The 26938-nt window shown below is 39.9% G+C and overlaps 1 protein-coding gene across 2 annotated transcripts in view; it reads right to left on the reverse strand.

Moving 5' to 3' along the window:
* Positions 1–619: 619 nt before the first annotated feature.
* Positions 620–26938, reverse strand: part of HIPK2 (homeodomain interacting protein kinase 2) — a 155274-nt gene continuing 128955 nt past the window's right edge. For both annotated transcript variants that reach the window (XM_032221921.1, XM_032221920.1), the window contains exons 10-15: positions 19159–19301; positions 17619–17798; positions 12782–13063; positions 4867–5111; positions 3975–4135; positions 620–1706 (exon numbers count right to left, since the gene is read on the reverse strand). In XM_032221921.1, the coding sequence (XP_032077812.1) occupies positions 1251–1706; positions 3975–4135; positions 4867–5111; positions 12782–13063; positions 17619–17798; positions 19159–19301 (1467 nt within the window). In that variant the 3' untranslated portion in view covers positions 620–1250. The remainder of the gene's footprint in view (positions 1707–3974; positions 4136–4866; positions 5112–12781; positions 13064–17618; positions 17799–19158; positions 19302–26938) is intronic.

A 26938-nucleotide genomic window follows, 5' to 3' on the forward strand; every position in this document is an offset into this window, starting at 1 on the left:
AGGACCACACCACAAGAAAAAGGCAGCATCAGCGCGCACATGCGCACACACTCACACACGCAGACACAGATATACCTGGACAATCACATTTGTTACATGCCTATGTTATATCACTTTTTTTGTGCAATAACATTGAGGAAAAGTCTATTGGTATCACTGGAGCTTAACACAAAGTAGAAAACGGCTGTATGGATGTATAGTGCTACATTCTACCAAGGGCCAGCTAGAACTTCTACTCCTACACTAGCAACCCAATCCTAAACACTTGGGATTGTGGTACCTGCTCCCAGTACTGCTGTTATGTTCCAACAGCAAGAGCACACACTGTTGTGCTTTGTGAAGTGGTGACCAAAGTAGCCATCAACCAGAGCAGGCAAATGTTAGGATTGGACTGAAAATGATGAAGGGTTATCCAGAGAAATAAAGGAGGGGGGAAGTATTTTCAAGTAAGGAAGTTGAGATTCTATCATACATTATTAAAGACTTTTCCTTTAAGAAAAGGGATTTATCCAGGATGCTCAGAGTAAGAACAAATATTCAGCATGACCTTTGATTTCATCAGATAGTGTTTTCTGCTCAGTGTTTTTTTCTATCTTCCCAACTTTCTAATGCTTCTAGACTTATTGGGAAAGCTGGAATAATCCAAAACAGCTCTCGGTTTTTGCTCATTCCATTACCAACAGAGAACACATCACACTTTTTGTTGTGTTTTTATTTATTTTGGGTTACAGCAACCAGTGCAAAGACAAAGTCATAACCCTTTTGAAATTCTGGATAAATCCCTAATTTGTATGCTTCTTTGTTTAATTAAAAAAAATATACCCAAACACCTATGAAACTTTGTATTAGAAGATTTGAACAACGAATTCCTAAACGGAGTCTCCTGTAATCAGATGAAAATAATCTGTAAAAGTCTCTTGGTGAAGTAATCCAAAACAGGACCAGACAACAGTGGTCCTTCTGCTTCTCCCACTATGTGGTTTGGTGCAGAATTTTATTTATTTTTTTGTATTTTTATTTTTCATTCTTTTTAGTTTTTTTTCTTTCTTTTCTTTCTTTTTTTAAATAAAAGTGTAGAACGTGTCTCGTCTTCTTTTGTCTGCTTTCTTCCTTAAAGTCTCCTTCGTTCAAGTTTTGTCGGAATCTCCCATTTGCATTGTTCATTTGCCTGTGACATTCTTCAGTATAAAAGCAGCCGTGATCCTCTCCATGTGCGCTGAAATGTCTTTTCGTTTTCCTCATTCCAGTGTTTAGATGTACGGGTACTGGTTGATTTTTGTAGGACTTAAGGGATATCCAGTGTAGACGGAGGCTGGAGATGCACTGATATAGGTTTGATGGGCAAACTGAGCTTGATACTGACTTGGGTGGATTGTGGGTGATGGAAGGACACGGGGGCCCATGCTGACCGGAACTTGGTGGACGATGCTGGCTGGATAAGTAGTGTGCTGTACGGTGTGTCGGGCTGAGCCTTGGGAAGCCACTAAGTGAGCCACGGTGCCTGTGGAACCCAGAGCCGCGGGTGCTGTGTATGTGTATAGATGAGGTTGAGTTGGCAGATGGGCGGCGGCAGCTGCAGCCAAGTGAGGATGGACTGTGCCATGGCTAGGACTGTTGTGTGGGAAGGAATATGGTGCCTGAGCAATTGTTGGAGTAATGTAAGCCTGTTGCCGTCGATGGCTCCCGGTTGCAAGGTGTTGCTGCGCCTGCACAAAAGAAAAGGAGTAATTGATGGTAAGAGTTGGTGGTCCCTCTTTGTCATCTGGAACTTTCAGCCCTCAGGGTTACAAGCAGGGGTAAAATTCAGCAGGTTCTCTCAGGTTTGGCATAAATGGTAGCGGAAATGTTGAGTAGTTCAGAGAACCAGCAAATACTACCTTTGACTGGCCCCAGAGTGGGGAAGGAATGGAGGTTTTGCAGTATCCTTCCCCTGCTAAGCCCGCCAAGCCACGCCCACAGAACCGGTAGTAAAAAAAAATGAATTTCACCACTGGTTACAAGTGTTTTATTAGGGGAAGAATTGAGCAATGTGGACTGTCTTGCATTTCTGCCTGAGAATTTGTCACCTTCTCATACTCTACAGTATATGGTAAGCATGGGTAGAAAGATATTGAGTTAAAAGACAAACATTATGCCCAAAAGGATGATTTGGTGTGGGGGGGGGGGAGTCTAGCCAATGTACAAAAATCAAATATTCTAAAATAATGTATCAGTAAAAATTGTATTAACTTTATGGAATGCCAAAATTTAAAAAAAGGAATGTTCCTCGGTTCCAGGCATTAATCCTCTTACCTTCACTACTGGTTCAAAACTGGGAGTGCACGCATGCGGTGCTTCTGCACATGTGCAGAGCATCCGTGATGATGCCTGGGTAGGTGGGCGGTCTCACCGCCACCACTACCTGTTCCCCAGAAGCGGGGTGAACCTGCAGAATGCCACCTCTACTCTGTTCATACAATTTTAATATGAGTATTAAAAAAATAATCCTCACATTTCCAAATTTGACAGACTTTCAAAAATGAAAAATTGGGGGGGGGGGGGAGAGACACCCCAAAGGGATAGCTTAACAAAATCAAGAAACTGAGACCCATGGAAACAGGTGTACCCAGCCTTCTTTTCTCTCTTTCTAGTAGGGAAACATTTATTTCCCTATGTTTCTTACGGCTTAATTCCATGGACCTGAATGCAGGAAGACAGAGATTGTCAGACAAAAGATGCTTAAAAGAGTAATTTTTCTCTGCAGATTCCCCTCTCCCCATCCGCTTCTTTTCATGTTGGATTCTAGTTAGAAAAAGTTATTTTTAAAAAGCAGCTGAAGAAGAAAACTCACTGGATTAAAGATACCAGTTTGTCTACCAAGTTTATACAAATGCCACACTATCTCATTAACAATATGAGAAAACCCATATATATATAGTTTTTGTTGTTGTATTATTGATACAGTGCACTCGCTAAACAAGTAAAGAGGACCTTGAGCCAGGAATTTAAAATTTTGTTATCCAGTGCCGAGAAAGGGAAAAGAAGAGAAACAGAATAAAGGATGGACGAATACACCTTTATTCCAGTTTTCTGTAATTAATTTCTGTTGCTGTAGTTTAAGCTACAACAATGTGGTTTTCTTTCACATTCACTGACTCTAAAATGCATGTATGTAGTCACTTGCATTCACATTCTGCCTAACTGTTCTGGCATAATCCAAACCAAGAACACAGAGGTTATGGTTTACAAACCACAAGCAAGGGATCTAACCAGGAACAAATCACTATTTGACTTAGCATGTTCAATAACTCAGTTATTGAGACCCACAGTCAGTGGTGAAATGTAATTTTTTTTGGGGGGGGGGAACGGGTGCTTTAAGAAGTGGGGAGGAAAAAGAAGTTTAGTTGTACCGTGCGATCATGGGAACCTCTTTTTTTCACTTTTTAAAGCATTTTTAAACTACCGGTTTGGGCGAATAGATAGTTAAAAATTCTTTAAAAAGTGAAAAAAAAGGTTCCCATGATAGCACGCCACAGCTGATTCTCATGGAACCTCCCCCATCCCCAACTTTTTAAAGCATTTTTTCCCTGCCTATTCGCCCGAACCAGCAGAAAAAAAAATGCTTTAAAAAGAAGGTGGGGAAAAAGCTTTTAATGATCGCACAGCTCACAGGTGAGCCACGTGATCCTTGGAAGGTTTTTTTTACTACTGGTTCGTAGAACCAACGACAATCGTCCCTACTGGTTCGCACAAACTGGTGCAAACCAGTAACATTCACCACCACTACCCTGCCCACAGCTCATCTGTCTTGAATGAAAAGTTTCCTTCCTACGCCATCCCCTTTTCTCCTTTCTAACCTTCGATCCATGGTTGAGATCAGATGAACATAGCTAATTTTGAATAAACTAATCTCTATGGAATTAAGTTGCTTTGCCTGGATTGTAATGGCTAGAGATTATTACAAGGTTTTGTGGGCTCATTTATCCTGGGCTTACCTGGCTGAGATTAAGAGGCTGCTGCTGCTGGAAGTGTGGTCCTGGCCGCTGCTGCCTGTAGGCGATGGCTCCAGATGAGCTCCCTGAAGAGTGACCACTGGTCGAGGTCACAATGCTAGAGGACTTTGACTTACAGGAAGATGAGTGGTGACTGGTAGTGACTAGAGGGGGGGGAAGATAAATTTATTATTGCATTCAGGTCTGTAAACTTCAGCAGCTTTCAGACTTCAAACTGGCACCCAAATGAATGCCAAACTCCTTCTTGGTCAAGTTCAGTGGTGAGTTCCAGATTCCGTTCCAACCGCCCCGGTGTCACCCACATGGATGCGTGCAACACGCACATGCGTCGTACTTGCCTACGATGCTTCTGCAAGCCTCCGCAACACTCCAGTTGCCCGGCGGAGCATTGCGCAGGTGCCATACGCGCCATGCGCATGTGCTCCAAAGGGTTAAAGGACAGGTAAGGAGCTCGGGTGGGTGGGTGGGCACTCCGGAACACCGGAAAGGTACACAGTGCTCTGGGCAGGCTCCGGTATGCCCTTACTGGGGCGTACCGCCTGCAACCCACCACTGATCAAGTTACACCTTGTTTCATTCATATTTAACCCATGAAGAGTGAGTAGTCTGGGGAGAATGTAAAACCTGCATTTACAAAGCTACATGTGTCTCTGAAGAGCCTCAGGGATGAGCCAAAAGTGGCCAACACCTTTTGTGTCTTTTCAAAATACATCCTGATTTTGCTACCACTCTAGAACTTGATCTTTTGGCTGGCAACAAGACCGTTATCTCTGTGTTAACTCTCTCTTCCCTCCAGGCATGACACACTAACCACAACCACTTTTCACCTTTAATTTAAGGGTTTTTATTCCTTGAAGATACGCAACCAACTTACCTGGTACCAAGCTATCACATTCTACTAAGACTTCGCTGGCCTGGGTTTTCAGCGGTGGTACAATGATCGTCCGAGGATTGCCATTACAGTGTGACTCTGGTGCAACCTTTGTCTCATAATTGTTTCCATTATTGTTTCCGCCACGATGTTGCACTGCGTATGGACTGTTGCCAGAGGAATCAGAATATGGCGAATCGTGCACAGTTACACAGCTGATGACGTTTTTTCTTTGCTTAGACAGGGGGCTGTAAAACAAAAGAAAACTTTTAAGTAACATATTCCTATCTGGTGATAAATAAAAGCACAGCCAAATTATCTTTTTTTCCAGAGTTTTTATCAGTTTATCAAAGAATAAATTCCAAAGGAAAAAAAAAGTAATTGAAAACTTAGAAAAGAGGGAGGGAAAAGAAAAGAGATATAGTAGGAAGGGAGAAAAGGGGGAAAAAAGGTACCGACTTCCGACTTTCTTTAGCGCAGTAGAAGATAACAACATTACAACCACAACTTTTTGCTTTTACACAACAGTATGTACAAGCTATTTCTAGAACAATAAGCCTATCTATTTAACAAAAACAAAATCAATGTTTCGGGTTTTTTTCATAGCAATCACAAAAACCGGAAGCAATTTCAGAATAGAAACAAGGTTTTATATATATTCTTTGGATAGACAAATGAATTTAAGCTGGGCTGTCAAAGTCATGTCATCAGGGCTCTGCACTGAACCAGGCATGGGCATGGGCAGCACATGATGGATCTGGCCTGCAGGCCATGAGTTTGACAGCTCTGAATTTAAGCATCTCTATTTCTGTTTGCTGTGGGGAATATGACATTTTTTTTTAACATTAAAGGGAGAAAACACTTTTTTTAGTTTTGATATTCTACTAATTTAAAAAGTACGCAAGTATTATATATATAAAGGAGAATAAAAGAAAACTCTTCATTTTAAACCCAGAACTACATTAGTCATAGCAATAGCAATAGCAGTTAGACTTATATACCGCTTCATAGGGGTTTCAGCCCTCTCTAAGCGGTTTACAGAGTCAGCATATCGCCCCCAACAACAGTCTGGGTCCTCATTTTACCCACCTCAGAAGGATGGAAGGCTGAGTCAACCCTGAGCCGGTGAGATTTGAACAGCCGAACTGCAGAACTGCAGTCAGCTGAAGTAGCCTGCAGTGCTGCATTTAACCACTGCGCCACCTCGGCTCTGCCATGTTCTCAATAGCACATCCTTAAAAAAATATGAAGCACAGTGGTAAAACCAGCCATTCCATTAGGTCAGTCTTTTGGTTGTTGGGTGCCAAAAATGCGAAGGGGTGTGTGTGTGTGTGTGTGTGTGTGTGTGTGTGTGTGTCTGGAACCCATAATGCAAAATCCCCCCCATGGGGGCACGACCTCTCCCACACTCCCCCCCCCACTACTCATCTCCAAGCTGAGCTTGATATTTCCTCCAGGGGCCAGGGGAGACCGTTTCACCCTCCCCAAGCTTCAGAAAGCCTCTGGAGCCTGGGGAGGGCAAAAAACAGGCCCAACAGACCAACTGGAAGTTTGGAAATTATCCATTTCCAGCTTCCGGAGGGTCTCCGGGGGGGGGGGGGCAGGGGAGGCTGTTTTCACCCTCCCCAAGCCCCAGGAAAGCTTCCAGAGCCTGGGGAGGGCCCAACAGGCCAACTGGAAATTTGGAAACAATCCATTTCCAGCTTCTGGGGGGTCTCCGGGAGGCCAGGGGAGGTCATTTTCGCTTTCCCCAGGCTCCAGAGACTTTCCTAAAGCCTGCGGAGAGTGAAAGCCTGGCCCTTTGGAAGGCCGAAAATCAAGATGTGGCCAGTACACACATCTGGAGCTGATGGCTCACATGTCAGCAGATATGGCTCTGTGTGGCACCTGTGGCACGCATGCCATAGGTTTGCCATCACGACACAAGGTCATCAACACAAATGGCAGGGCTCTTCTGTTAATCCGATTCTTTCAGATGTTGGGTGTTGAGATGTGATTGCAGAATGATAGATGAGATAGTGATGGTGTGACAGGAAGCCTGCTGGTGTCCCTCAACCTTGGCTGTTGCCTTGGGTGCAGTGGAATATACTCAGCAGTGGTATCTCCCTCAAAGGCTCCTTAAATCCCAATAATTAATATAATTATTCCTCCCTTACTTTCACCTTGTCTCACCACAAAGACATGGCAAAGCATCAGAAGGCAAGAAAAGAAAAAAAATGGATGAAAACTAATCAAGGAGAAGACCAACATAGAAATAAGGAGAAACTTCCCAACAGTGTGAACCATCAGTAGAAAGGCTTACTTTCAGAAATTATGAGTGCTCCATCACTGGAGGTTTTGGGGAAGAGATTGGACAAATTTGTCTGAAATAGTACAGGGTTGGATTAGAAGACTTCCAAGATCCCTTCCAACTCTATTCTTCTGTTATTTCTGTGACAATATTCACATTCACTTTCTCTTATAGTCTTTCAAAACTGCCATTTGCTAACAACTTTTGAAGGAGCTCCAAGGGCCACCCCAGAGCTCTCGGGGGTCCCAATTTGTACAATCTCTACTTGAGGCCAGATCTAGCATGAATTTATCATTAACCTGAACACTGAGATACTATTCATGTGGATCCGTTGGTAATGAAATCAAAGGAGTTCAAAATAGTTAACACCAACGAATCTCATGCTATGCTACCAGTCTATTGAATAAAATGCAGCAATACCGTGTGGGACTCCCACTGCTTTGCTGTCTGATACCATTCAGGCTTTCCCTCAAAATCCACCTTATTTTGATTCAGCTTTGAGGGTAGTCAGCTGTGCAAAAAATGTGCTCAAACGACTCCACTCCCAAATGGACTCTGGTCTTGACTACAGGAAATCTGAGCAATGTTTTCCTGGTACCACTATGTTGCTATGGCGATAGTAATTTTTATAGAATGCTGACAATAATTGTGGATAAGGAACTCAGCAATTAAATATGTTAGTGGACACTGTAGTTCTTTTTAAAAAAGCTTTTTGTTAATGTCTTGAGTTAGATGTATATGAGTAGAATAAATATGTATATGCAGGTATTTTAAAGAATGATTGTCCAAGGAATGGGGTACTGTTTGCTGAATAGTTTTTATCCCTGTTATTTTAAAGTTTAGTTATATACAACAAACAAATTACTTGTGGCTCAGTCAACAAACAATGTTTTTAAGCCAAAGCTTGACACGGGGGTGGGTGGGTGGGAGTGGGGCAATCTGGCTTCACACAATCCAAACCACAAAGAATAGTGCAATGACTGAACATAAAAAACATGCTACTTCAAAACTTAAAAAGTCAAAGATAAATTTAACCCTAACCTTAACCATGACAAAAATGCTATTAGTTTAGCAATAATTGCTTCTCCCAAAACTTTCAAGAATTCTGTTTTTGGGGAAAGCATGGAACACACCACTCTTCTTTATTTCTGTTTAGGTCCTACATATTTGTTTTCACTATTCTGCCATTCTGTATTTTTTCCATTGTTTTCTGACTTACTTGTTTGAATTTTATTTATTAGCCTTTCAGGCTGAGCTATATATAATTATATATAACTTTAGGCTTTAGAAACAGATGACTGGCACTGAGATAATAGAAGTAGAGGTTCTGATTTTCAGAACTCTGTAAACTTTGCATTCTAATATATTTCTCTAAGGAAACACTACAATGGAAGCTCTCATTTTACACAAATTTTAACTGATTTTTATGCACCCCCCAAACTTTATATTCTTTCCTCCTTTTTCTAAAAGATTAGTGTCAGCTTCTTCTGCTATTACCGTATTTTTCAGCGTATAAGATGCACCTTCCCCCCCCCAAAAAAGAGGGTGAAAATCTGGGTGTGTCTTATACACTGAATACAGCATTTTTTGCCTCCCCAAACCCCACCCCCTTCACAAAAATGGCTGTACAGAGCCTCTAGGAAGCTTTCAGATTTGCTCCTGGGGGCTGGGGAGGGCAGAAATGAGTGAAAATGGGCTGCTTTTTGCTCAAATTTGCCCCCTGTCCCCAGGAGCACTCTATAAGCCTCCTAAAGGCTATACATGCCCCTTTTTTGACAAAAAGGGGCCCATTTTCACAAAAACCTGGTCCATTTTCACAAAAAACAAGCTGTTTTTTGCTCATTTTGGGGGGAGGTGGGCACTCCCCAGGAGCATGCTACAAGCCTCCTAAAGGCTATTCATGCCCTTTAAAAAAAACAAACTAGACCGTTTTTGTGAAAAACGGGATGTTTTGGGGAGGTCTGCAGAGTACAAAACCTTTTTTTAAAAAAAATTGCCTCTTCAAAATCTTGTTGAGTCTTATACTCCGAAAAATACGGTAACTAATGCAGGGAATGAAACAGTACTTTAAAGCAATGTTTCTGAACCTCAGCAGCCACAGCCTCACAGCCAGCATGTGACCCTCTGGCCTCCATCTACAGCTTCTGGAGCACTACCAGATTCAGCTGGCATACTCTGTTTTTCCATTGCTGTTTTGCAGAAGTAGCAATGGATTGTTAAATCTCTGAAAAGCAAGGGCATACCAATTTCCATCCTTATAATCTCTTCAACTGCCACCTTTAGAAATTATATAAAACACCATATCATTGCATCCCATAGATCTACGTGGTCCTTGGAAACCAAAATATTTTAAAAATAAAAAGAGGGCTTCCAGACCTTAAAAAAAGGTGGGGGGGTTGTCTGCCTACCCCTGCATTAGAGACAAGGTACAACCTTCAAAAGCTCTTCATTTTAATGTACTAAAGACAAAAATGGGGAATTACTAATATTTCTTGAGACCGATGGATTTGCTGGGCAAAGTGATTAGACAGAATAGGTTGGGTATGTCACAGAAAGAATGTACTGTTTTTTTCTCCAAGTTATGTGGACAGTTGGTTATTTTCTTTCTTAAATGTGGAACATTGGAAAATCGATTTCCAGGAATGTTCAAAAGCTGGATTGCTATGGAGGCTTCTCTGGACAATCTACAGTCATCATTCAGTTGTCTTTGAAATAAATAGACTAGCATAAAGACTAAGATGACGGTCTGGAACCCATGAGGTTTGCAACTCCTTTTGACCCTAGTAATCTCTGGCGCATGTGACAATCACTATCGTTCAGTTCAATTTATTTCATAAGGTTTTTTTGGAGAAGCTAAAAAAGGGGAAATCCAGGATGTCAGCTTATGCTCCCAGAGGAAAAGCATTAGTATTGCACAATATGATATTATTAATAATAAGTATTGTTTTTGCAGTTACAAATAGCTCAGTGTTCAGCATACTTGTCAATCATTCCCAGCCCATAATTTTCCTAACATAGTCCCATACTTAGAAAGTTGTTGTTTCTGGAAATTAATAACTTTTCCCCAATAGGCAAGCAAGAATTATTTATGCTACCCATCTCAAATACATGGCTCTTTTTGGCGAATGATTACAAACAAGATAAAAACATCATAACAAACCAATCAATAACATAGACAGCAGCTGAAATAAAAGATCATCCAAGAAAACAATGAACGCAACTGTGATAGGGGTTCAGCCACACATCCAGTAATATAACCAGGTCTTCAAGGTCTTACAAAAGGGCCAGCAGGATTTTGGCAAATCTGATCTCTGGGAGAATGACGTTTCAAATATTATTTATTACTATAGCCTACATGAGCCTCCCTTTCCAGAGAACCTTACAGTATAAATAGAATAAGAATAAATACCAAAATCAATTAATACAATGATATTCACTGATTCTGGCACACCAGCATGTTGAGGTAGTGTGGTCTCATTCATTCTTAAAAGCCTTTCTGAACAGTCATGTTTTCGCATTATTATTCGACTAAAGGGAATCTATATTAATCCATGGAGCAAATGATGGCATAATTATATCATCATTATGCAACATCTCACTTTATGTCCCTGCATCAGACATTGGGATATGCGGACAGAATGATGGTCTTTGTGTTATAACATATCATACATCTCAGCATGTTGATATTGCAATTTGCTTTGAGTGCCTCTGGACACAATCCCAGAAACCTAATCTTAATAAAGAATTTGTATTTATAAAATCCATACCTGGAATTTGATCACTAATTTATTGATCAACAAATGAATTCTGAATTATACCCATTTAAAATAAAAATATTCTTCAGTTGTAAAACACACTCAAGAATTTTCTCCATTAGGTGGCATACTTTAACTATGTTAGACTAGAACGTAAGATTGTCTTTATTACATGAACTCTTCTTTCCTTACTGTTTTTCAAATCATGAGAATTGATTATCTATAAAATGTTTATTGATTAAAATGTATAGGTAAAATGATGGATCAAAGCACAGTTAACTTGTTCCTATGCCTACTTATTCAGAAGCAGTTTCTCAGCTCCATCAACTTACTTGTTACAATGTATGCATTGATTCCTTTATACACTTTTAACTCCATTAGATATAAATAACATGGTATATAAACACGAATCAGATAGCACTGTTATTGAAGAAAAAGTGACTTTTCTAATATGAGTCTAAGATTTCACCTGTACTCATATTATGATTGGCAGTTTCTTTGGAGTTTAATTGTAACCTGTTTATATGAATATAGGACCTACTAAATTTAGTGGGATTTATTTCCTAAGAAATGATGAATTTGGAATGCTGCCATATAAAATGGATTAATTTTATATAAGAATGCTTATTGCTATAGCTCTATTTTTAATATACTGATTATTTTAATATATGGATGGATTGCTGTATATTAAAGTCAAAAGCTTAATATTTTTATATTGCATATTATTTTATGCCTTGGGTACTTGCATTTCAGAAATATTTAATAGCTTAAAGCTATCAAAAATAACTCTATATGTGCATGTCTATATTTTATATCAATTACGAGATTTTTTTTTACATGTTGCCTGATAATTATTTAAACCTCAGTTTTGAACTTGTCTGGGCTTAGAACAGAGTCCTTAATACTGTTTAATTTTTCTAAGAGTTCTATAACCCTAATAGTCCCATTAGGGTTTTAGGCTAGATTGGGATGTTGCCCCCCAAAAAAGGAGGAGGCAAGGAAAACTGCATGGTTATATCCATATATTCACCAGAAACCAAGTATGACTTCAGGACATTTCTTCATTATTTAAAATTAAAAGCTTGAAATATGGCACAATTGTGGCAATATCCAAATCATCATTATGAAATCTGAAATTCATCTTTTAAATTTAAATACTATATTTTTGGCATGCTTGTCTTTATCACAAATCGGATTAAGGACCTGGTTTAGATTTGAAAAAGATCTGGGTTAATTTTCCAAAAGTTCAGAAATTGTCCAGGAAATTTAACAATACCAAGTACCTCCTACAAAGTGAGAATCTGTATACCCAATCTCTAATAATCAGTGACTTTTCCAATGCCATATAATCTACTTGGCTGCCTCTCTTCATGAAATACAATCACTTATCTTCCATGCAAAGACTGGGTTGATCAACCTAGGAGAAAAAAGATTGTATATAGCAATAGCACTTAGACTTATACACTGCTTTACAGCCCTCTCTGGAAGCATATTGCCCCCAACAATCTGGGTCCTCAATTTACTGTCCTCAGAAGGATGGAAGGATGAGTCAACCTTGAGCCTGGTGAGATTTCAACTGCCAAATTCCAAGCAGCTGGCAGCCAACAGAAGTAGCCTGCAGTACTGCACTCTAACCACTGCGTCAACGTGGTTCATCCTGTAAACTGCTCAGAGAGGGATGTAAAGCACTGGGAAGCGATATATATTGTAAGTCTAAATGCTGTTGCTAACTAAAAAAGAAGCTGTGTTAACTAAAATCAGTGGATTGGCTCCATTGCATGACAAAGATTGGCTGGCAGTTCAGTGATAAATAACTCAAAAATGGTGCATACCTATATATTTCTGCTGAACAGCATATATAATGTCAGCTTACCTTGTAGGTGCATGCTTCTGTTCCTCTTCCTCATCGGTGTCACTGCTGATTGTGATAACACTGACTGTGGGGCTGGGGGTGTCAGGGATGACTATTGTTTGTCTCTGTCGTTCCCTTGTAGTACTAGAAGGTCCATCTCCCCACCCACATGTGACAGAGGTGCTGCAGGCTGGGCTGTTGTGCACCACCGCACAACGAGGAGGGGTGTTCTCCTTTACTCGCTTAGACCGCTGTGGAGAGCTGATCGTTTGAGAAGAAGATACCTCAAAGTTGGACATATTCCTGAAAATAGTGATAAGAAGAAAAAAAAGAGAAATATTAAATGCTTGCAAAAAACAAGATGAACATGTTTTTTTCCCCCAAGATAAACTCTTGTGGATCTCAATCCACTTCTAGAAAGAAAAATATTACACACAAGTTGCTGTTGTGGTGAATGGGGAAAGAAAGGAATAATTAGAATACAAGTCCTCAATTTACAACCACAGTTAAGCCCAAAACATGTTGCTAAGAGAAACATTTGTTAAGTGAGTTTTGCCCCATTTTATAACCTTTCTTGCCAAAGTTTTTAAGTGAATCATTGCAATTGTTGTTAGTAACATTGTTGTTAAGTGAACCTGGCTTCCCCATTGCTTATCAGAAGGTCGCAAAATTGGATCACATGACCCCAGTGCACTGCAACCGTCATAAATATGAGTCAGTTGCCAAGCGTCTGAATTTTGATCACCTGATCATGGGGATTCTACAACAGCCATAAGTATGAAAAATGGTCGTAAATCACTTTTTCCAGTGCGGCTGTAACTTTGAATGGTCACTAAATTAGCTGTTGTATGTCAAGGACTACCTGTGGACAGGTAGGAGACACACAGAATGACAAAAATAGTGACTACTATTTCATTGTGCTCTATTGGAGCTTCCTTGTCTTTCTGATTTTGTTCTTGTACCTCCGGTCTTTCCGACATGCCCTAAAAATTTGACTTTTTCAGCAAGCTGGCCTGGCCTGAACAGAATAAAATAAATGATTAATTTAATTGTTAATTTTAATCTACTTTTTAAAATTGTGTTGTTAAAATTAATTGGGTTTGTTTTTGGATACTTTATTTAAGTTACTTTTTAACTTTTGTAATTTTTTTTTAATGTTGTATGTCCTTTGGGAGAAGGGCGGCATATAAATCCAATAAACAAACAAACAAACCTGCAAGTTGGCTTTGTGCTTCACAAACCCTGTCCAGCATAACACATTTACTCTTTCAAATTCAACAATAATACTTAACCACCAAGCCTTTCAATGCAAACCTACTGAAATAGTGAAACTGGTGCTTATAGAAGAATTGTTTGGGTTGAAAGAAAATAGTGCAGTGTGGAAAATAAAAGGACAAATATTTCTCAGATGGTGAGAGTGGGCTGTACATTTCCTCAATTCTTTACATGTTTATTTCAATATTCTGCTTTTCTTCCAAGGAGCTCAGGCTAACATTTGTATTAAGGGGAACAGTTTTGATTTAGTGTATTGTGGCTTACAAACTAAAATTTATGATTGAGCCAACTGAGACTCGCTAAACACTGCATCAGGGTTGTGTTTGACCTCAGAGGGTCGGGTGGGTGTGGCCAGCTTAATATCACTTGTGTCAGGGGCGCCTATGAGTTTGACACCCTGCCATAAAACATTGTGTGAGCCAGTCACTCAAAGTTACCAAGGCTGAGCTCCAGATGTTTTTGTCTCTGACAGTTACTAAATACTGACAGTTATGAGATGCCACGAAAACTCATAATATCCTTGACACTGTCTGGATTTCGACATTCAAATCATGGTTTTACTGACTAAGCCAAAATCGGTTGGATTCATGCAAGGCACTACATCAAAGCTGGTAGTTTAATTTAGTAAACCAGGATGTCATTCCAGAGCAAAGTAGAAAAAAGCTGCATTATCCCTCTACTGACCCCTTTTCAGGAAATTAAAAGGCCTCTTCCAAACACCTGGACCCATCGAGGAAAAATGCTGGTTACAAAAGTTTTTGTTTCTTAAAGTGTGTAAAGTCATTGATTCCTTAACTGAAACATTCCTAGCCCAGGGGGGAAAGAAGAGTGTGACTTCATATGGGTTCAGTGTGGGAACTCACACCAAAATCAAAAGCATTTCCTCTTGCAGATCTGAATCCTACATATTTCTAATTCTTCCATTTATGGTGCTGCTTTGTTTAGGAAGCAGAAGCATTTGGAACACTTAAAATGCAGCTCTGTATGGACCGCAAATGTACATTTGAAAGCTGGACAGAATTTGGGAAGGCACTAAATTCCTCTTGGACCTAATATTTACTCTCCAAAAAGCCAGCTTACTTTTACAATCACCAGCCAGCCTTTGTCCGAGTGCTCGCATTGTCGTGAGAGCAAACAAAGACCAAGCTGGAACGTTATCAAAGGGAGGGGAATTATGGACATATACCCAGCAATGAGTCCTTTGCATAACAAATGGCTGAACTGTAGCATTCATGGTGCCTGCTGAATACCAATGACAGACACAGAGAATTCTTTTCTCCTGCAGAAGTGCATCACTCATTTGTATACTGTATTATCATGTGAAGCAGATTTCAAGCTACAGAAATCACAGGGCACATTCTGCAAGGGCCTCTTCCTATCTCTCACCTTCCCTGGGAGTAAATATCGTGTGCATGTGGCTGAGGAGATGGGGGAAGTTTAGCAGGCCAGGATGTGTTGGGAGAATCTGCTCCCTGTTTTAATAGTTGACCAGGCTTTTGCAGTCCCTATATGCGCGAGTCAAAAAGAGGGCTGTGAAAATATCTACAGACCCCTCACATCCTGGACATAAATTGTTTCAACTTCTGAAGAGCACTGCACACCAGAACAACTAGACACAAGGACAGTTTTTTCCCTGAATGCCATCACTCTGCTTAACAACTGATTCCCACAACACTGTCAAATAATTTACTAAGACTACATTACTATTATTCTTCTCTTCCTTGCTAGTAGCTATCTCGCCCCACTTATGACTATAATCATGTTGCTTGTATCTTACAATTTATATTGTTTTTATTGTTTCCTAATATGATTTAATAGCTTATTAGTAACCTTGACTCTCACTAAGTATTGTATCTTTTTATTCTTGATGAATATATTTTATTCTCCTTATGTACACTGAGAGCATATGCACCAAAGACAAATTTCTTGTGTGTCCAATCACACTTGGCCAATAAAGAATTCTATTCTATTCTATTCTATCCCTTCATATGGGAAAGAAAGCTGGAAAGAAGGGTTATTTATAAACAGATGGGTTTCAAACAGAGACTGTTACAAATTCATTATAGGTTCTCTGGCCTCAACCAGAGCAAACAAGCAAGGATGCATCCCCGTTTTATAAAAGTGTGGATCTATTTCAATGTTTCCTCCTATTATTGAGAGAATTGTAGGATTCGTTAAAAGAAATGTTTTGACAGACACATTGATTGGATTCCACTCTCAAGAGGCACAGTCTGAGAATGTTTTGAGTGTTTGCCCTGACAAAGTGCTGCTACACCCACTTGGAAAGAATGTTATCATATCTAGGGAGGGTTTCGTATGTGATCCGATACTTTGCTCATAGGCTGAGATCACCTATATTATGGGCCAGAATCTTACTTGGAAGGAAATCGAGCCAGAAAAACAGTGTATAGCCAATTGAACGAAGACCTCTCCTAAAACATCCATCCTGTAATCCGCAATATCCCTGACCAGAATGATGGTAGATATCACTGATAGGCAAAGCATGCATTACCCAGCCTTTGCCTCTGAGGACTTGCCCACCTCTTGAAAGTCCCCCTTGTTCAGCATCATTTCTCTGGCTAATGTGCAGGTGCACATGGGGAGGCTGTGGAGGCAGGAGCTATCTACTCTCTTCCCCAAGAACTCAATCCTAGTTGATGGGGAGGTAAATAATGGACCACTGGTAGGAATACACTGAGACACTTCCTATATTAAAAATGTTTTCCAATTATCTAAGGCAGGGATGCCAAACCGGCAGCCCGCAGGCCTGATGCATCATGTGCAGGTCAAGATCACCCCAGCTCGTCGGATGGGGAAAATGTCATGAAACATCATGTGACGGCGACGAGACACAGTGAGTTTGACACCCGTGATCTAGAGCAAACTCAGATCAGCCACTCAAATGCCATTGGGTTCATGGACATTAGATATTCAGTGTGAGTGCCTGCAAGAAAAAAGCCTATACAGTGTACACAAGCAAGAGTTTTCTCTTGTACATTGTCAACTGGCAATGAGGGGAGATAATTGTGAGCATTCATGTGCTATGCATTCTGAGAATAATGCTTGACCTGAGCAAATTTGAGCTGTGTGTATTTAAAAATGTGCCACAGTGCCACATGTACCCTGGGAACATCTCTATGAAAGGAATGTGTAATATGATTTGCATAGATCCATTTGAAATTTAAAACTCTCTAATCAAAATACAAAATGGACTGCTCTGAATGCTTGGGAGGTGTTTTGAGCTCAAATAAAGAGCATTCCCCACTTGAAACAGTGTTATTTTGAGTTCAAAACACTTGCCAAGTGTTGGAAACAGCCCATTTCAAAATCAAAACAGCTGCTCCATAGTCAAAACAGGATACTTCAAATTCACTTAAATTTTTTTGCATATTCTAGTTATCTAAAGATTTTTTTTTCCATTTTCCCAAATCCTTTGTGTCTGCTCAGTGAAAAGAAAATGTATGAAAGTGACTGGGCTCCATACTGGATCTCTCCTCTTTTTTTAACCAACAGACTATATGAAGAACAGACAAAAGCTGGCTTCTTCCCCACCCTCCAATGAATTATCCTCCCACCCTCGTACCTTGCAGATGATTGGTGCGGTTTGCTCTTCCTTGAGGAGGTGGTGCTGGTTGGTTGTTGCCTCATGACATGAGCTACACCCACATTTAAAGGCTGGGCTGCTGGAAGGGTGACATGACTTGTTAAAAGTGCAGGTTGTTGTATGATGGGGTTGTAATGGCTACCGTGAGCATGTGTATTTCTGCAAGAAGAAAAAGGAAATTTTGCATATTTCAAAAATAATTCAGAAATCAATGGCAATACAATGTATCTGACAAGCATTTTAGAAATGATTCTTACTTTTTTCCATCTTCCCACTTCCATAAACTCCTCCTGCATTTGAAATAATATTTTAGTGCAGCTGCAATAACGTTTCCCAATGTCCCATATCCAGACCTTTAAAGGTGTTTTCAAGGGAATTCTTAAGAGTTCTTTCTTAATGTTCTCCAAATGCTAGTACAGTAGTAGCAGAACATCCCCTATATTGATTTCATCTTTATTGCTGTCTTGTCACCTTTAACATCATTGATGTCTTTTGGATATCAGGACATTGTTATCAATATATTCCACACTGGTGCCTTATCTTTTTAGGTAGAGGTAGTTAGCATGCCTAGGCCAAATTCTACGTTGCATTTAAGAGCTCTTGTATCTCTAATTTAAATGTCTCTGTAGGCTCAACCCATTAAGGCAACAACTTTTTATTATAAACTATCACAATAATCCATTTCTTGTGAGGCTAAAAATGTTCATTGCTGCTTATTGAACCATTTGGTATCAGTTGTTTTTGCAGTCCCTATCTGCACGAGTCAAAAAGAGGGCTGTGAAAATATCTACAGACCCCTCACATCCTGGACATAAATTGTTTCAACTTCTGAAGAGCACTGGACACCAGAACAACTAGACACAAGGACAGTTTCCCCCCCGAATGCCATCACTCTGCTTAACAACTGATTCCCACAACACTGTCAAATAATTTACTAAGACTATATTACTATTATTCTTCTCTTCCTTCCAAGTATGTATCTCGCCTCACTTATGACTATAATCATGTTATTTGTATCTTTCAATTTATATTGTTTTTATTGTTTCCTAGTATGATTTAATAGCTTATTAGTAACCTTGACTCTCACTAAGTGTATCTTTTTATTATAAACTATCACAATAATCCATTTCTTGTGAGGCTAAAAATGTTCATTGCTGCTTATTGAACCATTTGCTATCAGTTGTTTCTGAAAGAATGAAGGATGAAATGCCCCCAGAGGAAAAAGGCTAGTGTGAAAACAATCTTAACTTCAGGTCATTAGAACGGGAAAAAAAGACACACACAACACAACACACCCCACCGCCCCAGGATCAAGGATGCACATAGGATGATAGGTCTGAGGGTAAGACAACAAGAGTGACATTTGATAACCTACTACTCATGGAGAAATCTTAACAACATATCCAATAATTATAGAACAAATCATGGACCATAATGATGAGGAGATAACCTTCAACTCTGAACCATGATTAGCTCCTGCAAACAGCATCTCACGGAAGAAGGTTTTGTTTCTCTTTACCTCCAGTCTGCCAGTGGTTGAGTCCCTGCCATGGTCTCTGGGATTACAGTAGCATGCTGGACTGAGGTGTGAGTAGCTACCCCGGTCAATTGCTGCCAAGCTGGAGGAAGCAAGATTTGCTGAGTGCCACTCGGCCAGGCTTGCTGTGGATCAGAAGAGAAAATAGTTTTCACTATTTTATAATCCATTGTGTTTGGTGCTAACAAACCTTTATTGATGATCAGTTTTTAAAGAATCCTTTACAATACTGAATAAAGGGTTGCCCTGGGGGAGAGACGGGCGGCAAATAAATAAATAAATAATAGAGGATAATGTGGGAATAAAGTCCCATGCAGATGTTGACCTATGATAGGAATACTATACCTGGGCTGCAAAAATGGTTCCACCACAAAACCGCGTTCGACTAAAGCGCGCTCGACGAAACCGCGTAGCTGACGTCATCACAGCGCGACGAAAAAAGCACGCTGTAAACGCTAAAGCTAAAATTAACCCCTAAACCTAAACCTAACCCCTAAACCTAATCCTAAACCTAACCCTAAACCTAACCCTTAACCTAACCCTAAACCTAACCCTTAACCTAACGCTAAACCTAATCCTAACCCTTAACCTAACCCTAAACCTAACCCTAACCCTTAACCTAACCCTAAACCTAACCCTAACCCTTAACCTAACCCTAAACCTAACCCTAAACCTAACCCTAACCCTTACCTTAACTTGAATCGGCTTGCTTTCAAAGCGCTATTTAAAGCACCCTTTTTTTTCCGCGGTCGCTGTTGTCGCCCTGCTGATGACGTCAGCAACGCGGTTTAATCGGGCGCGCTTTAGTGGAGCGCGGTTTTGTCATGCCACGGCAAAAATCAGCCGTCCATTAGCCAGCAGCAATGATTTTCAGAAAGCGCTGAGCCTTACTACCCTCAGTGATCACTGCAAACAACCCATATATAGTATTCCCAATTATTATCCAAAATTCTGCATAATTTTAGATCTCTGCCAGGAGTAATGGAGGAGAATGGAATGAAGATATTTTTTCAAAGAGAATATCAGAAAGAAGAGAATAATTAAAAGACAGAGAAAGGATCATGCTACCCATCATTGACCTGCTGCCTTCTATAGACTACTCCCAATGCAATGCAGTTTCCAGATGAAAATTGTTGTTCCACAACATGGAACAGCCCACCACAAATCAGACAAAAACATTCTAACAACAGCATAGCTAATTTAGTAGCAGTAGTCAGGAACAGGGATAAACCATGAAAAGATATCCTTGAGATTAAAATAATATAACTTTAGATCATTCTTATCTCAAACCAAGCATGCAGGCAACATCACTAGCATTAAGCAATGATCTTAATAACCTCTGTTCAATGGGTCTTATTCTAAGGTAAATATATACAGAGCACTGAAAGGTACATAATGTTTATTTCCAAATAAATTCACTGAATTTAGTAGGCCTGCTTCCAAATTAAGTTAGATTAACTTGCATCCCGTCTTCAAAGTACATTTCTGTAGGTATTCATGCATGTAATATTTATTCAAAGTAAACTCTACTAAGTTCAAGGTTAATTTTGCTCTATAATGGAATTTAGCTACAAGTCGACACTGAGATATAATTTTGTCTTTGTGCCTTTTATCCAAAGAACAAATATATAATTAAATATCAGTGGGTTTTTTTAAAAATGATATATCTTTGTGAAGAAGTACGGTGCCAGGTATTGTTGTGGTCCACCGGCAGCCTGCGGAGCTCGCAGCAGAGTGGGGAGGTTGGGGAGGAACATGGGCCAGTCCTGGAGTCTGGGGAAGGCTCGAACAAGGGCTTTGCGTCAGAGGTAGAGAGGGGACTAGGACCATCTGGGAGTTACGTGCTGCCTCCGGAGCCTCCAGAGTCGGACAGCAGTTAGGCAGAAGAACAGGGTCCCTCTGTTCCCAGTGCGTGCATGCGCAGAGCTGCCAGAAAGTAAGCACAGTTGAAACAGAAGGGACGACTCAGGAGTAAGGTTTGGAGGTGATTGGCCTCTCCCACAGGACATAAAGGAGGAGCAAAGGCACATGAGCCTTTGCAGGAAGCAACTTGGTTCATGCTGGTCAGTTTACCTTCTGAAACTCCATTTGGACTCTTTGCTCCATGTGGCCTTTGGCAGCATTTTCAAAGAAGATAAAGGTGGGTGCTTATCAGCTTTATCCCGAAGGACTTTGGCAGCCTGCTGTATAACTCTTTACTATTATTTGGAACTCATTATGGGCTGTGAATGAATATAATTCACAGCCTTTGAAATAAAAAGAGAGGTTTTGGACATAATCGTGTGCGTTTTACTGTATCAGGAAGCCTAGGTCAGAACAGGTATTAAGAAAGAATTAACACTCTTGGCCAACTAGAAATGCAAAATAATAGACCCCAAGCAAACCAGTGAGAAGTTCCGGAGCTTTCTCCCTACTTGGTAAATTCTAAATTAACACTTGGCAGCATTACAGCATTTGAGCCTTCATTCTGAGGGCTGAGCAGCTTTCACTGCTGTGCAAGCATCGCTCTGTAGATGTTGTCACCTAACAGAGGTGTAAGTGCAGATGGCGTCATTTAAGACAGTTGCAAGTGTCATCTTGCTCAAATAACTCACTGTTGGAAGTAGGTAAGATTTTATACGCAGGTCATATTAGGATTCCTCCTACATGCCATGGCAGGGCAATTTAATCTCTTCTGAGTACAGATTGAAAACCTGGACTCAAAAGAAAGTAACTCAAGACCTAGATTTTAGATGAACAAAGATAACTGGGGGAACTTAAATCGCAGGATAATAAGGACAGAAATGGTGGCCATTGTGCAAACCAGAGCTGTTTCAACCATGAATTTAGCCAATTCATGGCTAACCTAAAACTTGATGGGTTAGTCCGTGATCGTGAATCTATGGCATGTGTTCCAGAGGTGGCACACAGAGCCTTCTCTGTGGGAACGTGTGCCATCGCCAGCTGCTCTTCTAGGTTTTGTTGTGCACATGAGCATCGGACAGGTGGTTTGGCATGCATAGTCCACCAGCCAGCTGCTGTCTTCCGGGTTCCGGTGCACACATGCAGCTTGCTGGTGCACATGCATGCAACGGAACACAGAAAAGTAGCTGGCCACCACGCGCATGCATACCAGCCAGCTGCTCTCTTCTGGGTTCCGGCATGCGTGCGCGAGCTAAAGTTTTGGCACTTAGTGCAGAAAAGGTTAGCCATCACTGGCCTAGTCGGCACTTCAATGTATGAAGTCAGCCCTGGACATAAACTTTACTTATTAATTAAAGACCTTTTTTTCTTCCATTCAATCATATCAGATTCTCAGAAGCTGCCTAGAATTTCCCTGTAGTTGTCTTGGTAAGGTTTTTCAAAAGTGATCTCTTTCCGACACAAGTTGAGATATGAAAATCAATAATAAAACGCTAGCTAAATTTAGTTAAAATTAGAGCATTATGTTAAAAATGTAGTGATAATGGATAAAGTTAGGTAAATAATTGATAATGATAACAATACATATGTATTGATAAGAGGAAATTTGGTATAAATTTTAAATGGTGAAAAAAGGGGAAAAAGTAAGTTAAACTTAGTCAAACTATTGTTAAATAAATGACTGATAATGATAATAATGTAATAATTTGTATTGACATGATAAAAGGGAAATTGAATATAAATTGTAAACAATGATTAAGAAAAGACGTCTAAAAGTTTTATTATTAAACAGAATTAATTTTTATTTTGAATGTGTTATAAATGTATAATGTGGCTGGATGTTATTGAAAATAGAAAAGGGAATGAAACTATGTGGTTTTGTTTTAAATTTTGGAATGTTTGTTATAAAGGGACGTTAAAGCAACTATAGTCATATGAAGGATGAGGTATGATGATAGCAATATATATAAATATATGTGATGCAAAATATATAACTTGATATGAATCATAGGTGATGACTGTGGAAGGGATGCACGAAAGTTCTTTGTAACCAATTGACACACTTTCTACAATTTGTAATGGAAGATGATTTTAAGGTGTTTGTGTTTATTCAAAAAAATAAAAAAGTAATAAAAAAGTGGACTCTTTCCTAGGGTGGAGAGAAAAGATTGAGCCAAGGTCACCAAGAAAGATTTGTGCCTAATGTGGGAGTAGAACTCACAGTCTCTGGTTTTCTAGCCTGATGCCTTAATCGCTACATCAAACTGATTCTCAGTTAAGGGCTTGATTGCCCAGGCCCTTAATGGCTCAGAGTGCTTCCCGGAAATACAAATAAAACAAAAGTGTATTTTAAGACAAATCTCAAAACACTATTCAAACAATAAAATAACATTATAAAATTACAAAATGATGAAAAGCAATTTAAAAAAGATCTAGGTAAACAAGCATGTTTAAAGGTTCTTCCTAAACCAACAAGAAAGTTGTACTTGTTACAACTTCAGTAAGTGTATTTGTTCTAGACATTACCACAGGAAAAGTAGAATTAAGAGTCAAAATCTATCTACAGCAGGACAATTGAAAGGTGCCCCTCTGATGATCTGAAAGTGAAGGACAAAGGGGTATGTGGCAAGAACCAATTAACAGGTTTCTGGTAAGTTTTTCTGCAAATCCAGACCATTGACTTGACTTGATTCAATACAACATAGTTTAATTAACCATGATTCCCTCACCACTGTCAAATCATTCACTAAGGCTGCATTACTATTACTATTAGTCTTCTTATCCTTCCTATCACCCATCTCCCCCCACTTATGACTGCCTGACTGTAACTTTGTTTCTTTGTTGTTTTCTGATTGCTTATTTGTACCCTATAACTATCATTAAGTGTTGTACCTTATGATTCTTGACAAATGTATCTTGTCTTTTTATGTACACTGAGCGCATATGCACCAAAGACAAATTCCTTGTGTGTCCAATCACACTTGGCCAATAAAGAATTCTATTCTATTCTATTTTATTCTATTCTATCCATGCCTTGTGCAAAGATTGCACGAAGATTCCTAGAAAATATCAAATGCTTTCTCTCCTCTTTCTGTATGCTTATATAGTTAAGTCCCGTTAGTTTCAGCCTCATCTGTGAATGTGTGCATTAGGCACAACCTCAAAGTTACTAAGAATATATCTTTCCCAGCTGATACCTCCCTTTTCCAGGTTCCTTTTTCGTTCCTTGTTCTTTCTTTATGAACTTAGCGTTTCAAGTTTCAGAATTCTTTTTTAAAAAACTTGACCTATAAGAGCTTCACTCCATCTCTTCCCATATACACATACACCGCTCACAGGTATGCCAAATATATTTTATAGAAAATAGATTTCCAAATTCCTTGGGGCAAGCGATTTCTCACTTTCTTCCTTCCAGCTTTCATGGTGGGATAAAGCTGACCCCTGCCTTTTAAAGAAGCAGCTGCTACCTTTCCAAAGGTGCAACCAGAGCTGCCTGTCACGTTTTGCACTAGTAAGCAGATAAACTAGCCTCACTGGGGTGAAAATGCACTTGTGGAGGCTGGTCTTTTCACCTGCTCTAGGCTTTCTAGGCAAGAAATTGACCTGAGCAGTTGTATCACATTTCCGGTGGTAATCAACAGCTATGAAGATGATACACTAACTGTGGTCCATCAGCCTACAGCTAGAGATTATTGCAAAGCACCAGGCATTGAGAGTGTCAGGCCTTTACCTCCCCTTTCCCTATTTGCTAGGAGAGAACCCTGTGTAACTTTGACAGCTGTAGAAGCGATTAGAATATTCTACAGACACAGCTTTCCATTTCATAGAATTTTTTTTGAAGGGCACAGTAGCAAGCAAGCTGCACTTGACACGTCCTTTCCACCCTCCTATTTCCTAACTGCACACTGAAAGAAAGGAGAAGCAAGAACAATGCATGGAGATGCAACTTTTCTTAGCAGATGGCCAAACTTGGCCTTTGAATGGTGTGATAGGGAAAAAAAACACAGCGGGCCCAAGAGATAAAATACATTTGATTTCATTTATATTTGTATGTAGTTCATTTCCAATCATGTCTTTAGTTATGTTCATCTTCTGCCACAAAAGTGCTTTTTCAGGAGGCAACTGGACTTTCTTGCTTGTCTTTGAAGACATTTTGCTTCTCATTCAAGAAGCTTCTTCAGCTCTGGTAGGATAGTGGGGAACGGAAGGGTTCCTTGCAGACAGCTGGTCATTTGCATTCTTTTAGAGAGTCATTGAAGCCACTTGGAGATTTATCTGTGTCCCCAGGGTCACCTGAGTAGTACAAATGTGTGTCAAGCCTTCTTGGCTGCAGGATACCTTCCATTCCCCATCCTACAGGCGGAACTGAAGAAGCTCTTGGATGAGAAGCAAGATGTCTTCAAAGAAAAACAAGAAAGTCCAGTTGCCTCCTGAAAAAGCAACACCATGACCTGATGGACTGAGAATCTCCATAGACATTTAGCTGTGCACTTTGGGATGAACACCCTTTGAATGATGTGAGATATTTCCAGAAAAATTGCAGACTAAAAGAACCATTTGCTCAGGTGACCCTGAGGATAAACTCCCAAGTGGCCTCCATGACTATCTAAAAGAATGCAAATGACCAGCTGTCTGCAAGGAATATAAATCCTTCCATTTCCCATCATCCATTTAGAGCTGAAGAAGCTTCTTGGATGAAAAGCAAAACATCTTCAAAGAAAAATAAGAAAGTCCAAATGCCTCCTGAAAAAGTACCTTTGGGATAATCATGACCTGAATGACTGAGGTACTCCATAGACCTCTTCTGCCACATTAAAAAGAAAATTTGGCAGACATCTAGGGTCGGTTCTTGGAGTTTGACACAGTCCCGAGGCTGCAGGTGGTGATTATGGCAGGCTTCAAGAAGGGCTGGGCTTAGTTTGATTGGCTTTGTAAGGAATCAAAGCCTCCCCACCTCCTTTTTTTTGCTCTTATAATTACTCCTATTTAAGTTATCAATCTAACTGACAGAAAAAGATAGTATTAGGGCTGGGTAGCATTTTCGAAATTTTTGGGAAAGGTGCTTGAGAGAACACCAGAGTCTGAATGTTCTGACCTCATTAAATTCTTGGGAGTGCAACCCCTAATATATCACTTAAAGGCCAACCATGACCTCTGACCCCTAAAGACGTTGCATACTCCTGATTCAGATGCTATAATTACTACCTGAACAATCTCCCCTGCTGCTTTATCTGATTAAGTGTTAGTGATTAAGCCTTTGCGTCAGTTCAGTATTTTTAGTCTGTCTGCTGTAATTGCCAACTGTAATGCAGCCAACTCAGAAGCCTGTCAAATGTTTTGGGTGTAATTTGTGTGATTACCCATGCACAGAGCCAGACAATTAATCTAATTTTACAAGGTACTTCTGTCCAAATATTTTACATATTGATGTTTATAAAACTTATTTTCTTCTTTTTTGTGTTGTGAATGATCTCCCCTTTTTCGTGGAATTTGATTTATACATGTGACTGTTCTCCTTCACATATGGTTCTTGGAGAAGGATGGCAAGTTTTCATGAAGATGGACTCCATGCATGTCAGTCAAGTATCCTTTAACGATGACCCTTCATAAGGACAGGAGATCATATTAAGTTGAATGGAAAGAAACAACACATGTTTTATGTTTGACTTCCAAGACAGGGGAGCCTGGAAGCCCCAAAAGAAAAGCAACTGGAAGAAGATCCAGGCAAGGCAGTGATTTGCAGTATTTGAGAATCCTCTGGTATCCAAGACACCAGATCATCCTGACATAAACACCACATTCACTTTTGTGCACTGGTGTAAAATAATTTTATTGGGAATAAAAGGCAGATAAATGGAGA

Source organism: Thamnophis elegans, chromosome 7 (genome assembly GCF_009769535.1).
Source record: "Thamnophis elegans isolate rThaEle1 chromosome 7, rThaEle1.pri, whole genome shotgun sequence".
Lineage (NCBI taxonomy): Eukaryota > Metazoa > Chordata > Lepidosauria > Squamata > Colubridae > Thamnophis > Thamnophis elegans.